The sequence below is a fragment of the Oncorhynchus mykiss genome, chromosome 13 (assembly GCF_013265735.2).
Source record: "Oncorhynchus mykiss isolate Arlee chromosome 13, USDA_OmykA_1.1, whole genome shotgun sequence".
NCBI lineage: Eukaryota > Metazoa > Chordata > Actinopteri > Salmoniformes > Salmonidae > Oncorhynchus > Oncorhynchus mykiss.
The window spans coordinates 41,759,172-41,777,548 of record NC_048577.1 but is presented as its reverse complement, the minus strand read 5'-3'; the positions used below and the strand labels follow the sequence as shown (position 1 = coordinate 41,777,548).

The window sequence follows — 18,377 nt, the reverse complement described above, 5'->3', positions numbered from 1 at the left end:
TTCTTAATCTATGGATTGATACAATGCACTTTCCATAGGGGTCGTTCACTATTAGTATTGAATTGCGTCCCTATAAATAATAGCGGGGTAAAGATGTATAGTTATATATTTTAAATCGGTATGCGTGCCTACGCATTTAGTGTTGGTAATTATTTGATTCATGACAAAGACCTGAAGCTGTGAAGAATTCTGAGCTATTTGCCTTAAAGTATGCACATGGGGAACGATTGTAGTAGAACACATGAAATATATTACTCAGATTGTGTTCTTCTAAATCAAGACATCAACAGTAAATATACAATGAACTCTATTTTGTTGTCAATCATGTTTCTAGAAAACATACTGCCATGCAGATTCTGTGCCTTTACCATACTTTTTTTAAACCTTCCAAGCGTGATTGTTTCCTAAATCATATTTGTAAATATTGCTAATAAAATGACTATTCAACATCATGCACTGTTTTGAGTTCTTTCCCTGTACGTTGATGTCCAAAATCATCAGGCATTGACTTTGAAAACTCAAAACTGATACACCGTCAAGTAAGTGAATCATTTATTACACACTAATCATCTGATTGCAGCTTTACGTTTTATTTCATTCTATAACAACATCCGAATATCATGGAATAGCCCAACACGTAAGCTTTCTCCTATATTACGAGGCCAATTAGTTGCACAAGACACAAACCATGTAATATTCTTAAACAACCTCTTATTATATAAGTTATATTATATTCAGAAACCAGTTTGCAGGGTATCCAGGTCTAGAGCATGTGCATGGTTACATCTATCTCTACAATGCATATTGAAATAACAAATTGATGGGAGCCTCCACCTTTCAAAAACAAGTGTGTATATTTTGGGCACAGTTGCTTATGGCAGATTGACAGTCCAGTCCAGTGTGAGCTCAGCTCCTGTGCAGGTGAGGGAGCTGGGAACATCCCTAAGAGTTGGTCCCGGTCCTGGGGCCTCTGATGTAATTGATCTTTGCCTCGTTATCAATGTCCTCCATGATCCTCTCCTGCTTCACTGAGAGGATAGTGTAGCTGACTGAAGACAAGAAATGGTTAAGGTCACAAAACCGGCAGGAGTAACCTTTGCCTTTTTCCTCTCAAAGAGCATTTCAGGATATTTCTGAGAGTTGTGGTTTTCATTACAGCACCATATTGAGTGCTGTGGATCCTTTTAGAGCAGTGAAAAATGATAAGACACACACACAAACAAACTAGCTAGGAACCAATTTGGTGACCATGACATGTTAACATTAGCAGCTAGCTAGTTATTAGCTATGAAAACTATTGCCTAGTCAGACCATTACCACTGTTCCAAATGGCTGAAAGGCGTTACTTAGATCATGTAAAGCATAGACCAGATCATTTTTGACCAGGGCTATAAAGTGCAACCATTTTGGCTGCATATGCTCCTAAATATTTTGTTGTGCGACCTGCCATTTTATTTCGGGAGCACCGTGCACCTAGAGAAACAATCACACAGACAATAATTGTTGTAATGATTAAGCTTGGCTGTACCGTTGTATAAGTGCCCTAGAGATAAGTGGGCGTAGATTCCTTACTGTCATGACTGCACCATTACTACAGACAAATGTCATAGATTGCAAATGTCATGAATTGACTATACATTCCTAAACCAGTTCGCTCTTACAGTGTATAATTTTCAATAATGTACCCAGTGGTGTAAAGTACTTTAAAGTATTTTTACTTACGTTTTTTTTTTTGGTATCTGTACTTTACTATTTATATTTTTTGACAACTTGTACTTTATACTCCATACATTTTCCATGACACGCTAAAGTACTTGTTAAATTTTGAATGCTTATTCCAATTCACACACTTACCAAGAGAACATCTCTGGTCACCTCTACTGCCTCTGATCTAGCAGACTCACTAAACACAAATGCTTCATTTGTAAATTGTCTAAGTGTAGGAGTGTGCCCCTAGCTATCTGTACATTTTTTTTTTTAAAGAATTTAATATAAGGAATCTGAAATTATTTATACTTTTGATACTTAAGTACATTTGAGCAATTACATTTACTTTGATACTTAAGTATATTTAAAACCCAATACCTTTAAATTTTTACTGAAGTATATTTTACTGGGTGACTTTCAGTCATTTTTAAAAACTTTTACTCAAGTATGACAATTGGGTACTTTTACCACCACTAAATGTACCTCGAGGTAGTACTTTCACACAATGTAGAAACCTAATATTCCACAAATGACTAATTTCAATGACAGGTTTTTGTATCAACATTTTAGCTTTTTATAACAACAAATCTTTATAATTTATAAAGGCTCAGAAGTAGCTAGAAATTAATATAGGTACAATATAGGCTAAATCTCAATCAATAGAAAAAAACATTCTGGTGCTTCTAAATGTTATGATCCTAACTTTAAATCGGGTGCACCTGTACTACCAATAAACAATGTCAATTTAAAGTCCATTTTTCTACCAACCTACTTTCCGATACTTCCTCAATTCCTGACTTGGAAGACAGCGCATGTCTTCTAAACGTCAATGGCTAGTTGCAGGTGGTTTGTTAGAATTGATAAAATAATTGTTTTTTCTCCATTAAGTAATCCAACAATGTGTATGCTGTCATCTTGTCTATTTCAAATCTTCTCATTGATTGAGACAGCTGGGTGTCCACCCCAAATGCCCTATATCAGGGTCCTAACTTTGGTTTTAGAAGTGGGGGGGACAAACAGCCTACCCAACCGCACGGGCGCATGGTCCTAAAGTACACCATTGCTTTGTTCTGTATCACATTTCAATGATAAAACTGGGGGGGACAAAAATGCAATTTCAGTATGTGCCCCCTTCCCAAGTGAAAGTCGCACCCCTGCAATATATTGACCAGATGCTCAGTGGCCGCTCTAACAATTAAAATAAATGTCTTAAAAAAATTAAAGGCAGGCAGGAGGCGGCAAATCAGGTGGGCATATGCAAGTGAGCAACAGGTACAACTCCGATAGTGTTTTTAATCTAAGTTGCTGGGATGTCATGTCCTCCTTATATCAGTACACTCGTACCAACCTATTCTTTACCAAACCTTTATTCAATGAGCCAAATGTAGCAAATATGCCACTAAATTTTTTGTTAACCAAATTTGACACATATTGACCTCCATACAAAAACTCCTCAGGTAGTCAGCAGAAAAAAAGGAAAACACCACCAGCTGGAGAAGATTTGGGCAGTTATCCATCTTGCTTCACCTCTTCCTCTCTGACACTCACCTGTCTCGGTCAATGAGCGTTAGTGCTAACTTGGGTCCTTAGGATGTCCCTACCCTTTACATTAACTTCAATGGGGGGTGGTGACATCCCAGGGAATCCAGATTGCAAGGACCATCAATGAGAAGATTTGAAATAGACAAGATGGTAGTGTACACCTTTTTGCTTAACTTCATGGAGAACAAAAATTGGCATAATAACAGAGCATATTCTGATTGGCTGACAGCCGTGGTATATCAGACAGGTATGACAGAACATGTATTTTTACTGCTCTAATTACGTTGGTAACCAGTTTATAATAGCAATAAGGGTTTGTGATATATGGCCAATATACCACGGCTAAGGGCTGTGTCCAGGCACCTTTGCCGTGGTATATTGACCATATACCACACCTTGCTTAAACAACCCACTTGCAATTTGCCAAGGAAATTTAGAAGACATGTGTTGTCTTTCAAGTCAGGAAATTGAGGAAGTATTGTCAAGTAAATGTTTGACATCTGTGCTACGCTTTACACTACCTAAGTAATAACCGCTATCATCCAGCTGGAACAGTAGTAACGTCAATGGTCCGATTGATATACGTAAGACACCCTAGATGGAAGGATACACATGCCGATGACAAACGCCCCGATAGCTAGTCCAGTTATGCGGTTGCGACTACGTATTTTTAGCGCGTTTTTCTTCCAATAGTCGAGATCTTGTCTTTTCCTGAGAAGTTGCTTCTGTGCCGCTGTAAGTTGCTCCTTTGAGGCGACCTCTCCAACTCCTTCAGCCGCCATTTCAGTGTTGTTATGTGTCTGATAGAAGTGACGTACGTTTTTTTTACGTTCTTTGGTTTGTGACTGTACTGGACAGCCCAACAACTGGTGCATTTCCGCCCTCTAACGTTTTGGAGTAGCCTACAAAACCCACACATTCTGGCTGCGTTCCAGTACGTTTTTATTGCAGTCGCGCTGCGCAGATCACCAATTAGTGGAAAGTATACTTCACTCCAGCCATTCACAGTTCATTAAAATTATATTATTCTATCTAAACTTTGTCTTCAAAATCAAATCAGATTTTATTGGTCACATACACATGTTTAGCAGATTTTATTATGGGTGTAGTGAAATGCTTTGCAAATACTTTCAAAACCTTTGGGTAATGATTTGCATCGTGATTATTGTCATCATGTTGTCAATTTAATTCATCCTCAATCATTTTCAAGGTAAAATAAATAATTGCAAGTGAGGACTTGGTGGACTGTGTATTCTTTAGGTTTTTACTTCATGTGAGAACTTGTTCTCAACTTGCCTACCTGGTTAAATAAAGGTGAAATAAATAAATAAAAATGTGTTCGTTCCTGTGTGCTGGTAAGGGCACAGATGACAGACAGGTAGGATTCCAGTTGAGGTGGTTAAATAATGCAGAAGATGCACCAGCACAGAACAGCACCGCACAGTGTATGTAGTATGAATGGGCTAAGGCACTTAGTGGTCTGGCATCTTGCTTTAACCAACGTGTGTGTGTGTGTGTGTGTGTGTGTGTGTGTGTGTGTGTGTGTGTGTGTGTGTGTGTGTGTGTGTGTGTGTGTGTGTGTGTGTGTGTGTGTGTGTGTAACACAATGAAAGCTAACTGGTGGGAAACAAGAAGGATGGCTGGAACTTTCTCTTACTACTGATCTTATTACTCTTACTCTGACTACTGATCTTATTACTCTTACTCTGACTACTGATCTTATTCTGTGAGCTGTAGATCGCCCAGCATGCTCTGCTCCACTTGACCGGTGGGTGGAGCTACAGATCTGATTTGATGAACTAACATTACTGATATGATTGACCACAAATACTTCACAGCTTTTTGGACAGAAACATTGACAGAAATGACATTATTTTATTAGAAGAACATTCATTTATAAGGTCAAATGAACTCTTATGTACAGAGAAAAAAAGTTGTTCAAAATATCTTGATATATTGTTCTTATCCTTGTTCTGTAATAACATTAATACTATAAAACAACCATAATGTACAGTTATGCTCTATCATAATATATTTTCATAGGTACTACCCATAACGTACAGCCACGTAATGCATAATGAACCACAATATAGTCGCAAGTGGTATTCCTTGATAAATCCACAGGCTTTTTCTAAAGGAGGAAGTAATAAAATAACTTTACACTCAAGGCCGAGGTATGTTATCTGAATGGCTCGCCAAAAGGAAAGCAACAACAACCATTTTAATTGGTTTGATAAGGAATATCTCATAGTTGATAAGGTAACATTCGGGAAGGTATACAATATTGAATATTTTTCATAGACTTTAACATATAGTTAAGAGGTCATCCACTAAAAAGACCGATCTGTCTCAGATATGTCACTCCAAACCATGGATACAACATCAGAATATTCCCCCAAATACATGTACACCTACATGTAATATATATTTTCTTCGTAAAACTAAACATGATGCCTATTGCCAGGTATTGTCATCGGATCCATGGAAATCTTTTGATATGTCAACGTGTTCATCCATTTTCCCATTTTCCCTCAACTTCCTTTTTTGTCAATGTTCTTGTGAGTGGAAGTACCAAAACAGATGGATGACTGGATGGGTGGACAGCACGAGTTTGAAACTTGGGATGAAGGTTGAAGACTTGGAGTTACCACAGTTAAAGGCCAGTTCACTGACAGAAAAAAAACCTCCCTTTACCAAATCTAACAACCCATGTAACCATCAGTCTTCTCCCAGGACTTGACAACCCCCATTGTCTCCATCCCTCTTGACTCATGGATGCCATAGAAAATGTCTCAGCTGGGGGCAAATACTGTCTCAAACTCTTTGAGGATGAGCTCCACAATCTGATTCTGGAAGACCATGTAAACGGTGATGTTGGCCGACTCAGTCTGGGGCCTGAGTAACGTAGGGCCAAACACGATGGCCACACTCTGGACTGACATACGGTTCTTTTCCCCAAACTCAATCACTCTGGAAGAGAGGAAGAGGAGGGAATGAGGAGAAGAGGGTGTGAAAGGAAGTATGAGGAGGGTGGAAAGTGTTTAGTATATCAGTTATTGATATCGTCTTTATAGTTTACAGTTTTATGCAAAACAATAGAATTCTATATATACAGTGCCTTGCGAAAGTATTCGGCCCCCTTGAACTTTGCGACCTTTTGCCACATTTCAGGCTTCAAACATAAAGATATAAAACTGTATTTTTTTGTGAAGAATAAACAACAAGTGGGACACAATCATGAAGTGGAACGACATTTATTGGATATTTCAAACTTTTTTAACAAATCAAAAACTGAAAAATTGGGCGTGCAAAATTATTCAGCCCCCTTAAATTAATACTTTGTAGCGCCACCTTTTGCTGCTGTCTCTATCAGTTTTGCACATCGAGAGACTGAAATGTTTTCCTATTCCTCCTTGCAAAACAGCTCGAGCTCAGTGAGGTTGGATGGAGAGCATTTGTGAACTGCAGTTTTCAGTTCTTTCCACAGATTATCGATTGGATTCAGGTCTGGACTTTGACTTAGCCATTCTAACACCTGGATATGTTTATTTTTGAACCATTCCATTGCAGATGTTGCTTTATGTTTTGGATCATTGTCTTGTTGGAAGACAAATCTCCGTCCCAGTCTCAGGTCTTTTGCAGACTCCATCAGATTTTCTTCCAGAATGGTCCTGTATTTGGCTCCATCCATCTTCCCATCAATTTTAACCATCTTCCTTGTCCCTGCTGAAGAAAAGCAGGCCCAAACCATGATGCTGCCACCACCATGTTTGACAGTGGGGATGGTGTGTTCAGCTGTGTTGCTTTTATGCCAAACATAACGTTTTGCATTGTTGCCAAAAAGTTACATTTTGGTTTCATCTGACCAGAGCACCTTCTTCCACATGTTTGGTGTGTCTCCCAGGTGGCTTGTGGCAAACTTTAAACGACACTTTTTATGGATATCTTTAAGAAATGGCTTTCTTCTTGCCACTCTTCCATAAAGGTCAGATTTGTGCAATATACGACTGATTGTTGTCCTATGGACAGAGTCTCCCACCTCAGCTGTAGATCTCTGCAGTTCATCCAGAGTGATCATGGGCCTCTTGGCTGCATCTCTGATCAGTCTTCTCCTTGTATGAGCTGAAAGTTTAGAGGGATGGCCAGGTCTTGGTAGATTTGCAGTGGTCTGATACTCCTTCCATTTCAATATTATCGCTTGCACAGTGCTCCTTGGGATGTTTAAAGCTTGGGAAATCTTTTTGTATCCAAATCCGGCTTTAAACTTCTTCACAACAGTATCTCGGACCTGCCTGGTGTGTTCCTTGTTCTTCATGATGCTCTCTGCGCTTTTCTCTGAGACTATCACAGTGCAGGTGCATTTATACGGATACTTGATTACACACAGGTGGATTGTATTTATCATCATTAGTAATTTAGGTCAACATTGGATCATTCAGAGATCCTCACTGAACTTCTGGAGAGAGTTTGCTGCACTGAAAGTAAAGGGGCTGAATAATTTTGCACGCCCAATTTTTCAGTTTTTGATTTGTTAAAAAAGTTTGAAATATCCAATAAATGTCGTTCCACTTCATGATTGTGTCCCACGTGTTGTTGATTCTTCACAAAAAAATACAGTTTTATATCTTTATGTTTGAAGCCTGAAATGTGGCAAAAGGTCGCAAAGTTCAAGGGGGCCGAATACTTTCGCAAGGCACTGTATATATATATTTTAAAAATCCAGTTTCTACCATAACAAGCACTCACTTGAGGAGATGTTTGAAAAGGAGGTGCATGGTATCGTGGTTGGGCAGGGGAAGGGACCTCACAAGGTCACGGAAGTATGACACCTTCTGAGGATAGTCCTGGATTTCTACCAGAGAAAGAGTCATCCCAAATGTCAATTTATTCACATCCTTTTCATGCTATTTAGGTCTGACTATGTCAGTTCTTTACTATCATGTCATTTGAGTCTGACTATTGAGATGCATGCAGAATGTTTTATTAGGGCCTGGCCTAGACTTACTGATGGCAGCGATAAACTTGTCGAAGAAGCTGTAAGGGAAGAGAGGTTCAGGCAGCTCCCTCAGGAAGAGCTTCAGCGCCCCCGTGATCACATGGATCTCCTCCCACTGACCATCCTCTAGGTCCAGATTTTCCTCTGGAGGGAGCGAGGGAGGGAGGGAGAGAGAGAGAGCGAGAGCATGAGGACAGAGAATATGGTTGATAATACTGCAAGATGCTCCATCTACAAATGCATTACTAATCCTTGAAACTTCCTTTACCATGATCTGCTTTGTGGCGTAGTCTCTGAATGACAGCTAGATTCCCACTAACTCTGTAGATCCCATCAATGTCCAGACCTAAGGGGAATGTACAATTGTGTTACCTCTTTAGAGGTGGTAAAGGTAAAGGTTGATATTACGGTATCAGGATAAAGAAGGAATACCTACCTCTAATCTCCACTGCCCTGATGCACTTCTCCACAAACCTGGGCACAGTGCTGTTCTCTCGATGGCACAGCGTGTCCAGATGACAACCAAACACATTATCTAGAGAACCACGATGAAGAACATTCTGAGTGCCGGAAAGGCATCATAAGGTACAATAAGGTTACTCTGCTATGTCATATAAACATGCTATAAAGCCCAGTCTCACCTCTTATGTAGCCCTTCTCCTTCACTGACTGCAGTGTGGGCCTCTTCTGGAGGAACCTGCGTAGTTTGGTGCGGACACGCCCCTGATCTGATGACTCTGCACTGATGCCTGGCGTAATTTTGGTGGCTGCTGGAGAGGGAAATGAATGATGGGTGCAGCTTTCGTTAACTACCTGATCTAATGCCCAGTTATCAAATATTGACATTTTACACCTATTTACACCTCAAAAGCATTGAAAGACCTGGTGGTTCGTAATAGTAGGTTGTCGGACACTAATACTTACAGCTGGTCCTCTTGTCTCTGTCTGAAGCAAGTGGAGATTTCTCCATAGGCTCCTCCTCTTCCTCTTCCGACAAGTGATCTTGGTCCTGAGAGAGGAGAGGTTATAATGAAGACCGACGCCCCCTTGGCCTACTCTAATTACAACTTGTTACATAGACACCTCCTGGATACTCACCAGCTGTCTGACAGTGTCCAGTATGATCCTGTGCCAGTCACAAATGATGCTCTCTGTGTCATACTGGACCAGGTACTCACACCCATGACGCGTTTTCAACTGGAGCGGGAGAGGGAAAAAGCCATACCTAGAGTTAAATTCAATTCATTTTGATTCAGTTCCTGAATTGAATGAAATAGAACTGACTTCAACCCTGACAAACATTAAACAGAGCCCATACCTCCAGAACGTTCTTCTTGCTGGACTTGTCCTTGGGGGCCCAGCCCACAGTGGCTCCCCGCAGCTCCACTGTGTACTCTGGGGTGATCTGATTGGTCTTGTTCTGAGGAATCACGGACCAATGACATTCATTCAACAGACCTGGTGGTTCGTAATAGTAGGTTGTAGGACACCCAATCCTGACAAGCAAGCAAATCATTCTTTACGAATTCAAAGAGTTTATTTTCTATAGTGGTGGTTGTGGGTGGTTACTGTAGCAAAATGTTCTTACAGAGTTTCCAGAGGGTGCAGATTTTGGGTCTTTGTGAAACGTGAGAATGCCTCCATGCAACACTGTCCATGACGGACTCCAATTCTTCCTATTAGAAAACCAGAAAATAAGGAATCATTGGTCCATTGCGCATATCACAATGTGTTGTAATTTCTGCGGTTGACTTGACATTACCTAATTCTTTTCCCATTGTCGGCCACCTTGGTTTTGTTCAGGATCCCTGCCTTCTCCAGTAGATGTGTCTAAAACGAGCAAAATAGAGACAAATATTAACAAAATAACACAAATGACAGAGGGAGAGTGTATGAACATCTCTACTAATGGTGATTACCAGGAAACCACAGACCTCAGATCAGGTTTAAAGATGTTGTTAGTCATATTGTACTGTACGTACATCAGTGGAGGCTGCTGAGGGGAGGACGGCTCATTATAATGTCCGCAATAGAGTGAATGAAATCGTATCAAACACATGGCTTTCATGGTTTTCACTGACATACCTAGGTAAATGAGTTAAGCAGTTAGTACTCACATTGGGCCATATGCTACTGGACATTGCCCATATGCTACTAGCTGTTATGAACATTGGACTGTTCATGTTAGCAGATTATTGTAATTGTGGGCTATATTTCTTGGCCTGGATAAAGTATTGCTGTGACTTTGCTATGCATATACTAGGCCACTAGGTGGCAGCAACAAATGTTTGTGTTGGCAGTGTTCCAGGTTATGCTGAATTCTTGGGCTATGAGTCCACAGGTAAAGAGCAAAGAGTATAAGTAGCAGATTCTTTGCACCTTTGAAATGTGAGTCAGGTGTCAACATGGGAGTGGTCAAGCTTAGTATATGTGTGTGTGCATCTTTGTGCATGAGTGCACAGTTATACATGCTTGGGCGTGAGCATGTTTGCATGGATTCATAAAATGGGAAATGATCCTCTGGGGTTGACTTTGCTTATAGCATTGACATTCAGCACTTTAACATTACTGTGCCTACTACATAAGACAGCGCCATAAGTACATTCAGCACAATGCTTTGAAAGGCAATGTAATAAAATATGATGTCAATCAGATCTGAAAGTACTACCCAACAAGCCACCACTTGCAAAGGTCCAACAAAAAGAAATGCTCCCTCTCCCCACTAGGGGGGAGTGTCAATGGTGGTCTATCCTGACACGATCATTTAGTACAGTGTTGATTCAAATAATCTAAGCTTGATGAAGAGTTGGTTATTTGATTCAGCTGTGTAGTGCTAGAGCAGGACGAGTTTGGAAAACCCTGATTTAGCAGATGCTTGTTATCCAGATAGCTTTCTTATCCACACACGAAGCGGAGAGAGAGAGAGAGAGAGAGAGAACAACCCATTCAAAGTTAGTAGTTTCACTTAAACACCACGTAAGAAACTCTTAATCAGCCCTTTTAAGAGCATACATGTATATAGTATGTACTGTAACCAATATCTAACCCATTAGCTCCCCTTCCCAAGCGCCGTTAGTTCTCCTATCCAGTTCTATACTATGGTATGTTAGCTAGATCAGAACACCCACACACCACCAGAATGCAATGCCTATCAGTCCTGACGTGGGCCGTAAGAACCTACGTGCTCATGATGTGAGTCTGTGCTCAGATGTGACAGTCTACTCCGTGCTCCCAACCTATCAGTCTTTATGGAGAAAACAATACAATTCTTCAATGAATGGAATAATGGGTCTTCAGCTTCTTTGTCATTTAGAAGTCCTTGTGTGCTGTCTGTACAGCAGAGTACATTTTATTGAGTTAGTAGAAGGGTTGGGGTCAATTCCATTTCAGGAAAATAATGAATTAAATTCATAAAATTAACGATAAAATCATTGCTAAAAAATAATGCAATTTCCAATCCAATTATTGTGTGTACTTGTCTAACACATAATTTATTATTGAGGGCCAGTAGAAAATGACCTGACAAAGATCCCTATGGATTCAAAACCTTATCGTGTCGTACGTTCTTACTGTACTTACATGGTGTGGCGTCTCAGGGGAGTTGCCTGAGCTGGATGCTTCACTGGTGACGTCCGAAACGTTTCTCCTATGTGTTGGAAAGAACCTCTGCCAAACGCAAGGGAGGGAATTGGGTTCAGGTTGGTTAGTCAACAGTAGTCGATAGGGACTTATTGTTCAAACAGAGCTTCCCTCTTCAGCAGAAATCCTGTCAAATTTTATGAGTCATAATTCTATCCGCTTTCTCCCCTGCCCCCTCCATTCTTGTTGTAGTTTCTCCCATTTAGGTTTGTAAGTGACCTCCAGAGAGGAAATCAACTAGGACAGGTGTTTCCATCTCCTGTTGAGGGGGTCAACAATGACACATACACAACGACATCATTCCACAAGGGCATTGTGCATAAAGCTGTGAGGGCCAGGTGTCTCATGTCAGAGACTAGTCCTAATGGCTTGTTTGCTTGGGACTACCAGAACAGCAAATTCTGCAGTTTCTATGTTCCAATACCGTAGTGCCAAATTCAGTCTAGATGCCAAAAGGAGATTCTAATGGCCGATAAACATCTGTTGCTATACCAACGGTGTGAAACCTCCCTCAACGTCCCTGTCCATGCTCTAGGCTCCCCAGCTACTCACGTTGTCTTCTTGGGAGGGGCCAAACTGAGCTGGGCCCATGGTGTGTCTCCAGTTCTTCAGAACCGGCAGACTGTCCTGGTCCACTCCATTCCTCACCTTGGGCAGACTGGATGCAACCGGGAGCTGAGAGGGTTAACAGAAACAAACAGTGTAAAGGCCCTGGCCTATTTAATCAATCCCAGCAACTGGTTATCTGAGGTAAGGGCATATTTGTTTCACCTATGTGCATTACAGAGTCAACCCATTCAATGTAAAGCTCTTTGAGACCTGGCAAAAATACACTCAACCATTCCTTGAAATTACAATATTGCTTCTCTTCACCTCTGCTGGAAGGTTCCACTGGGATCTGGAGCCGTCTCTCAGGTAGTAGTACGTCTTTCCTTCTTGATCCCCAGACTTGAGCCACTGCCAGGATATACACACACACACAAGAGAAAACAGTGTATGACACACACTGCATGGTTTCTCAAACCGCTACCCTTTCAAAGCACTAGACCTCCATTCAATACACTTACCTGCTCCTGTGTGCGTTCGCTGGTGAATACGGTCTTCCCATCTGCCTCCATGGAGCGCTTCCAGCCTGCCGGGACACTGTCTAGAATGGCCCGGGGTATGATGGCCTGTTTAGCCTGCGGAATTGGTAGGAGGTCTTTGGGGAACACCGAGGAGGAAGTGTCTGGAGCCTCGTGGTCTTCTGTCAGGTAGTCTTCCTTTGGGAGAGGGGGCTGAGGAACAGAAGATTCGCAAATGCTTTTAAGATGGAACTCAAACTGAGTGGCCAATTTATAAAAAGTTTATGACATGGTTCATAACATGCTAGCGATTCTGCTCAAATGGCAAACGTTCTTAGTAACTTGGCTAGTAACACTTTGAGAATAAACAGCAAAAAACATGTGTATGCCATAGCAGGCTTAAGACATAACTAGCTAATGAACTAAAGAAACAAGACTCCCTCAAGACCATGAAGTAGATGTTAATGCACTGGTGTCTGACAGAAATTGCTTTAGCAGTCAACAATCCAACAACACTTTCCATGGTTCTGTATTTTAGAAGCCTTATCTGTTGATGAGCTTGAAACAATGGCTATATTAGTCAAATAAAGCAGAAGCTAACCCCTACCGGTCCTCTGTTTGGGAGCTTCAGCACAGGAGGCTCAGTAACAGGAGAGGAGGGGGCGATGGGCTCCGGAGCTCCCCAGGACGTGGCCCCAGAGGTGGGGTTATAGAAGTAGTTTCGACCGGTGGTCTCATCCAACACCTGTTCCCAGTTGGAACCCTGGGATGAGGCTGGGGACAGGCCCGGGGACAGGGCCGGGGACAGGGCCGGGGATAGGCCCGGGGACAGGGCCGGGGCCGGGGCCAGGCCCGGGGACAGGGCCATGGACAGGCCCGGGGACAGGGCCGGGGACAGGGCCGGGGACAGGCCCGGGGACAGGGCCGGGGACAGGGCCGGGACAGACAACGCCTCCTTGGGCAGCTCCATGTCTGTGGAGGGGAGGGTGCTGCGGGGGTCGGCCCAAGTGGTTTGGCCCGTGACTGGGCGGTAATAGAACTCTTTCCCACTGTCCTTGTCAGTGTGCACCTGCCATCCCTCCTGGGTAAGGGGCAAGTCAGGACTCAGAGCTACTAACGGCGGGGATTGTGGGATGTTTTTCTTCAGCTCGGTGACGTTGGCGTAAACAGCAGTGTTGGGGCTGGCATTTTCCACCTGGAGACAGAGATGAAAGAAAAGTCAGGTCAGTCATCAGGAATAACATGAGAAGGAATAAACGTTTCAGTCCTAAATGGCCAGCGAGCCACTAGTCAATAATCTCTTGTGCTCTATATGTACTGACTGCCTGCGTAGTACTACCTAAACTCACCTTATTTGCAGTGAAGCCAATGGCCCCATCAGCCCCTATGAGAACAATCCGTGAGAATCTCCACAACACAAAAGACAGAGAGGAAAAAAAGTTCTCTCTACCTGCACCTCCCTTTACTCCCATCAAGTCACAAAGCACTGACTTGGGATCAAATATCGTTCTCCCAACCCCTTTGTTCGAATAGGCTGAGTTACCCAACTCATCACAATATGCCCATTCTTACAAAGTGCAGGCATTTAAAGAGCTACATGTGGATCTCGCTTTTGAGTGTTTTTGTCTTCTTCTTAAAAGAGCACAGACAACATCAACATTCAATTGTAAGCCTTTTTTCAGTTTCAGTGGAAATGGCCATACGTCAGTAATATCTGCATCCAAAAAAGTGATCTGTCCTGTTAATGTCTTTCCCGAACCCTACATACATCTCAGGGGTGTGGAAGTGAAGAGCAAAACATCACATCTCAGACAGAGGAGATTTCCACCACGTGGAGTGGGGTAGACCACAGGGAGCTGTGTGGCAGACCGTCACTTCATTGACAAACACAAGCACATTTCAACATGAGCCAGACATGATAAAAAGTTATAAAGACTGGGGAAGTTTGAATGACAACGCAGATGATGTCACAGCTAAATACAGTACTATAGGCCACATATACATTTGAGTAATTTAGCAGACACTCTTATCCAGAGCGACTTACAGGAGCAATTAAGGTTAAGTGCAGACAGATTTTTTCACCTAGTCGACCTTTCGGTTACTGGCCCAACGCTCTTAACCTCTAGGTCTACTGTACCTGCCGCCCTCACATGTAGGCTAAGTACTGCAGGAATACAATTAAATTCAATTGGCACAGACACAAAAATTAGGACAGGCTGAGTGAAATGACCATGAAGTCTTAGATTAGTGGTCATGAAGGAAAATACCATAATTGGGACGCACACCCTTAGGTACTTACCTGGGAGACACCCAGAAAAGTCACAAGCCTGTGCCTGAAGCTACGGCAAGCCTTAAAGATCATGTCGGTCATATTCCCTGAAAAAGGCACCTCTTCGAATAATGTAATGATCAAATATGTTGCATCCCATCAGGGGATATAACATTCTAACTAGTAGATCCAAAAGCAGAAGTATTGGCAAGGACATACCACCGTTTTTCAGACCAGGTTCCTGCTTTTGATTACTACCTGGCTTGAAGAGGGGCTTTTTAAAAAAAAATTTTTAGCTTTGAATACATTTTTAAGAAACACTGAAAAAGCCAGAGACCAGGGAATAACTGTCTTCGTGTTTCCCAATTCGCACCTTGTAAAACAGACATTCGTCATGAAAAAATTGCTATAAAAGAAAAGCCTGGCTCAGAGGTAAGGTTTCTTTCGTATCGTCAAGACTCTTCTGTGTACCACACACGGACGTACACTGGCCTGAACACACAGACGGACTGTACAGACCTAAATACTTGTAAGAAAAACACAAATAAGATACATGGCTGGGTGGAGGGAGGGAGTCGACTGTCCAACTGTCATTTCCTCTCAAGATGGGCTAATGGACGTTTTGAACATAAACACACATCCCAGTTGGGACACATTGATACACACACACCTCTATGCCTGAAGGTACTCTAACATCTAAAATACACATGTGCACAATGAGAGTATTAGTTCTGTGCTGGAATGACGCTGTGGCAGATAGCATGGATAGTGTTTCTTTGTGCTGTGACGTCACCTTCTCTGAGACCTGAGGTGTTTGTCAGAAGCTGTGGTTCCCTGGTTTGGTGGTACCTAAAGGTTAACCTGTGATAAGCGAGTCTGCCCACTGTTCATGTCCTATGAACAGCTGGCATTGATTGTACAAAACATTAGGAAATCCTGCTATTTCCATGACATAAACTGACCAGGTGAATCCAGTTGAAAGCTATGCTCTCTTATTGATGTAACCTGTTAAATCCACTTCAATCAGTGTAGCTGAAGGGGAGGAGACAGGTTAAAGAAGGATTTTTAAGCCCTGAGATAATTGAGAAATGGATTGTATATGTGTGCCATTCAGAGGGTGAATGGGCAAGACAAAATGTTTAAGTATGGGGTATGGTAGTAGGTGCCTGGTGTGAGTGTCGCAAGAACTGCAACGCTGCTGGGTTTTTCATGGTCAACAGTTTCCCATGTATCAAGAATGGTCCACCACCCAAAGGACATCGAGCCATCTTGACACAACTGTGGGAAACATTGGAGTCAACATGTGCCAACATCCCAGTGAAACGCTTTCAACACCTTGTCGTCCATTTCCCAATAAGTTTAGTCTGTTCTGGGCAAAGGGGGGTGCAAATCAATATTAGGAAGGTGGGTATGTGTGTGCATGACGCAACAGATGACAACATTATAAAAAGAACTCCAGACTCTTGTACCAACATAATTGTTTTGTTATTCAAATGGTACCTCCGACAGACACACCCTAGCAACCACCTGGGTTACAAAGCTGCAGGAGAGAGGTTGATACTCACAATCCTAGAATCACTATACAGTCCTGCTTCATTAGACAGAGTAATAAACGCTACAAATTAATAAACACGCCTTGGGCAACGCAGAGCATGGGCAGCAGTAAATATGCAAGCAAAACTAAAAACAAACACTCACTCACTTTCAGGTTTCGGTTAACACCACCTGATAAGTTCTTCTTTGCAGTGGGAGAGTTGTCTTTGGAGTGTGGCAGTGACCTGGCTGTGGAAAGCCCCAGTTTTTCTAAAGTCGATATTAACGAAGCTTAGCCTTCCCCTCTTCCTTTAAAGTAGCAACACAACAATAAGCAACAAGTGCAGGTGCGTGTAGCAGAAGAAACTAAAATGATATTTAATAACAGATGCGTTACAGTAATAAAAGTGATTGTGGTGATGATTCTTTCAATCAACCCGAAGCACATTGTTTCTTATGAGCTAAAGCCTCCAAGCTAAATAGCATACCAGCCTCCTCAAACCAAACTAAATGGAAAGGATACCAGAATGACTGGTTCACACACAGCAACGTGAACATTTTCTGCCAGTCAGCAATACCTGTCATGCCAACCATTTGTTTGGAGTCAAAGTGGATAATGGCAGTAGTGTGACTTTTTGGAATCTCTCTAGGATAGGCCTGCTGTCACAGAAGGAGAAGAGATATCAAACCTTTACATCAGATTATGTTCCTGGCTGCGTGTATCCAAGCAGGTTATGGTCAAGTATTAACTTTCTGCTTGTGACTCATTGTCAATGATTGATATCTACTAGCAATGGAAACCAAGATGGCCTTCCTCCCTTGTAGTTTGACCCCTTCTCCCTGGCTGGGGAAAACCTTGTCATGCCCGTCATCATAATATTATCACACTTACAATTACATCAAGCCTTTTGACACTGCATAAACAGGAACAAGGAAGTCAAAGACAATTTGAGATGTACATACTGTACCCAATGTGTCATTTATGATAATGTAATTGCGTAGAATGTGCCAGAATATTCGAGAAATTACAACTGATTGACACTTTACAGTTTAAAATGAACTACAACTGATTGACACTTGAAGGTTTAAAATGTACTACTGTAAAACCACTGTAGTGGAATAGAGATACAACGAGTGTACAATATATTAGGAACACCTGCTCTTTCCATGACATACTGACCAGGTGAATCCAGATGAAAGCTAGGATCCATTATTGACGTCACTTGTTAGATCCACTTCAATCAGTGTAGATGAAGGGGAGGAGATAGGTTAAAGAATGATGTTTAAGCCTTGAGACAATTGAGACATGGATTGTGTATGTGTGCCATTCAGAGGGTGAATGGGCAAGACAGAATATTGAAGTGCCTTTGAAAGGGTTTTATGGTAGTAGGTGCCAGGAGAACCGGTTTGAGTGTGTCAAGAACTGCACCGCTGCTGGGTTTTTCACGCACAACATTTTCCCGTGTTTATCCAGAATGGTCCACCGCCCAAAGGACATCCAGCCAACTTGACACAACTGTGGGACACATTGGAGTCAACAAATCTGTCGTTCTGCCCCTGAACAAGGCAGTTAACCCACTGTTCCTCGGTAGGCCATCATTGTAAATAAGAATTTGTTCTTAACTGA

General features: G+C 42.1%; 2 protein-coding genes across 8 annotated transcripts in view; both read right to left on the bottom strand.

Moving 5' to 3' along the window:
- Positions 1 to 535: 535 nt before the first annotated feature.
- LOC110486395 (cytochrome c oxidase assembly factor 3 homolog, mitochondrial) lies at positions 536 to 4,093 on the bottom strand. The gene is made up of 2 exons (XM_021557956.2): positions 3,860 to 4,093; positions 536 to 1,049 (listed from the first exon to the last, which is right to left on the bottom strand). The coding sequence occupies exons 1-2, from the start codon at positions 4,029 to 4,031 to the stop codon at positions 943 to 945; spliced, it is 279 nt and encodes a 92-aa protein (XP_021413631.1). The 5' UTR covers positions 4,032 to 4,093; the 3' UTR covers positions 536 to 942.
- A 1,011-nt stretch (positions 4,094 to 5,104) lies between these two features.
- The window catches only part of LOC110486394 (rho GTPase-activating protein 27), a 32,937-nt gene continuing 19,664 nt past the window's right edge, over positions 5,105 to 18,377 (bottom strand). For 4 of the 7 annotated variants that reach the window (XM_036941119.1, XM_036941120.1, XM_036941124.1 and 1 more), the window contains 17 exons: positions 13,550 to 14,143; positions 12,952 to 13,161; positions 12,758 to 12,841; positions 12,437 to 12,559; positions 11,825 to 11,911; positions 11,427 to 11,489; positions 10,008 to 10,075; positions 9,834 to 9,921; positions 9,564 to 9,665; positions 9,344 to 9,442; positions 9,170 to 9,254; positions 8,887 to 9,015; positions 8,682 to 8,780; positions 8,514 to 8,591; positions 8,255 to 8,389; positions 7,996 to 8,101; positions 5,105 to 6,219 (listed from right to left, as the gene is read on the bottom strand). In XM_036941119.1, coding sequence (XP_036797014.1) covers positions 6,042 to 6,219; positions 7,996 to 8,101; positions 8,255 to 8,389; positions 8,514 to 8,591; positions 8,682 to 8,780; positions 8,887 to 9,015; positions 9,170 to 9,254; positions 9,344 to 9,442; positions 9,564 to 9,665; positions 9,834 to 9,921; positions 10,008 to 10,075; positions 11,427 to 11,489; positions 11,825 to 11,911; positions 12,437 to 12,559; positions 12,758 to 12,841; positions 12,952 to 13,161; positions 13,550 to 14,143 — 2,328 coding nt within the window. In that variant the 3' untranslated portion in view covers positions 5,105 to 6,041. The remainder of the gene's footprint in view (positions 6,220 to 7,995; positions 8,102 to 8,254; positions 8,390 to 8,513; positions 8,592 to 8,681; positions 8,781 to 8,886; positions 9,016 to 9,169; positions 9,255 to 9,343; positions 9,443 to 9,563; positions 9,666 to 9,833; positions 9,922 to 10,007; positions 10,076 to 11,426; positions 11,490 to 11,824; positions 11,912 to 12,436; positions 12,560 to 12,757; positions 12,842 to 12,951; positions 13,162 to 13,549; positions 14,144 to 18,377) is intronic. The other 3 variants (XM_036941121.1, XM_021557953.2, XM_036941122.1) reach the window with 3 other exon arrangements.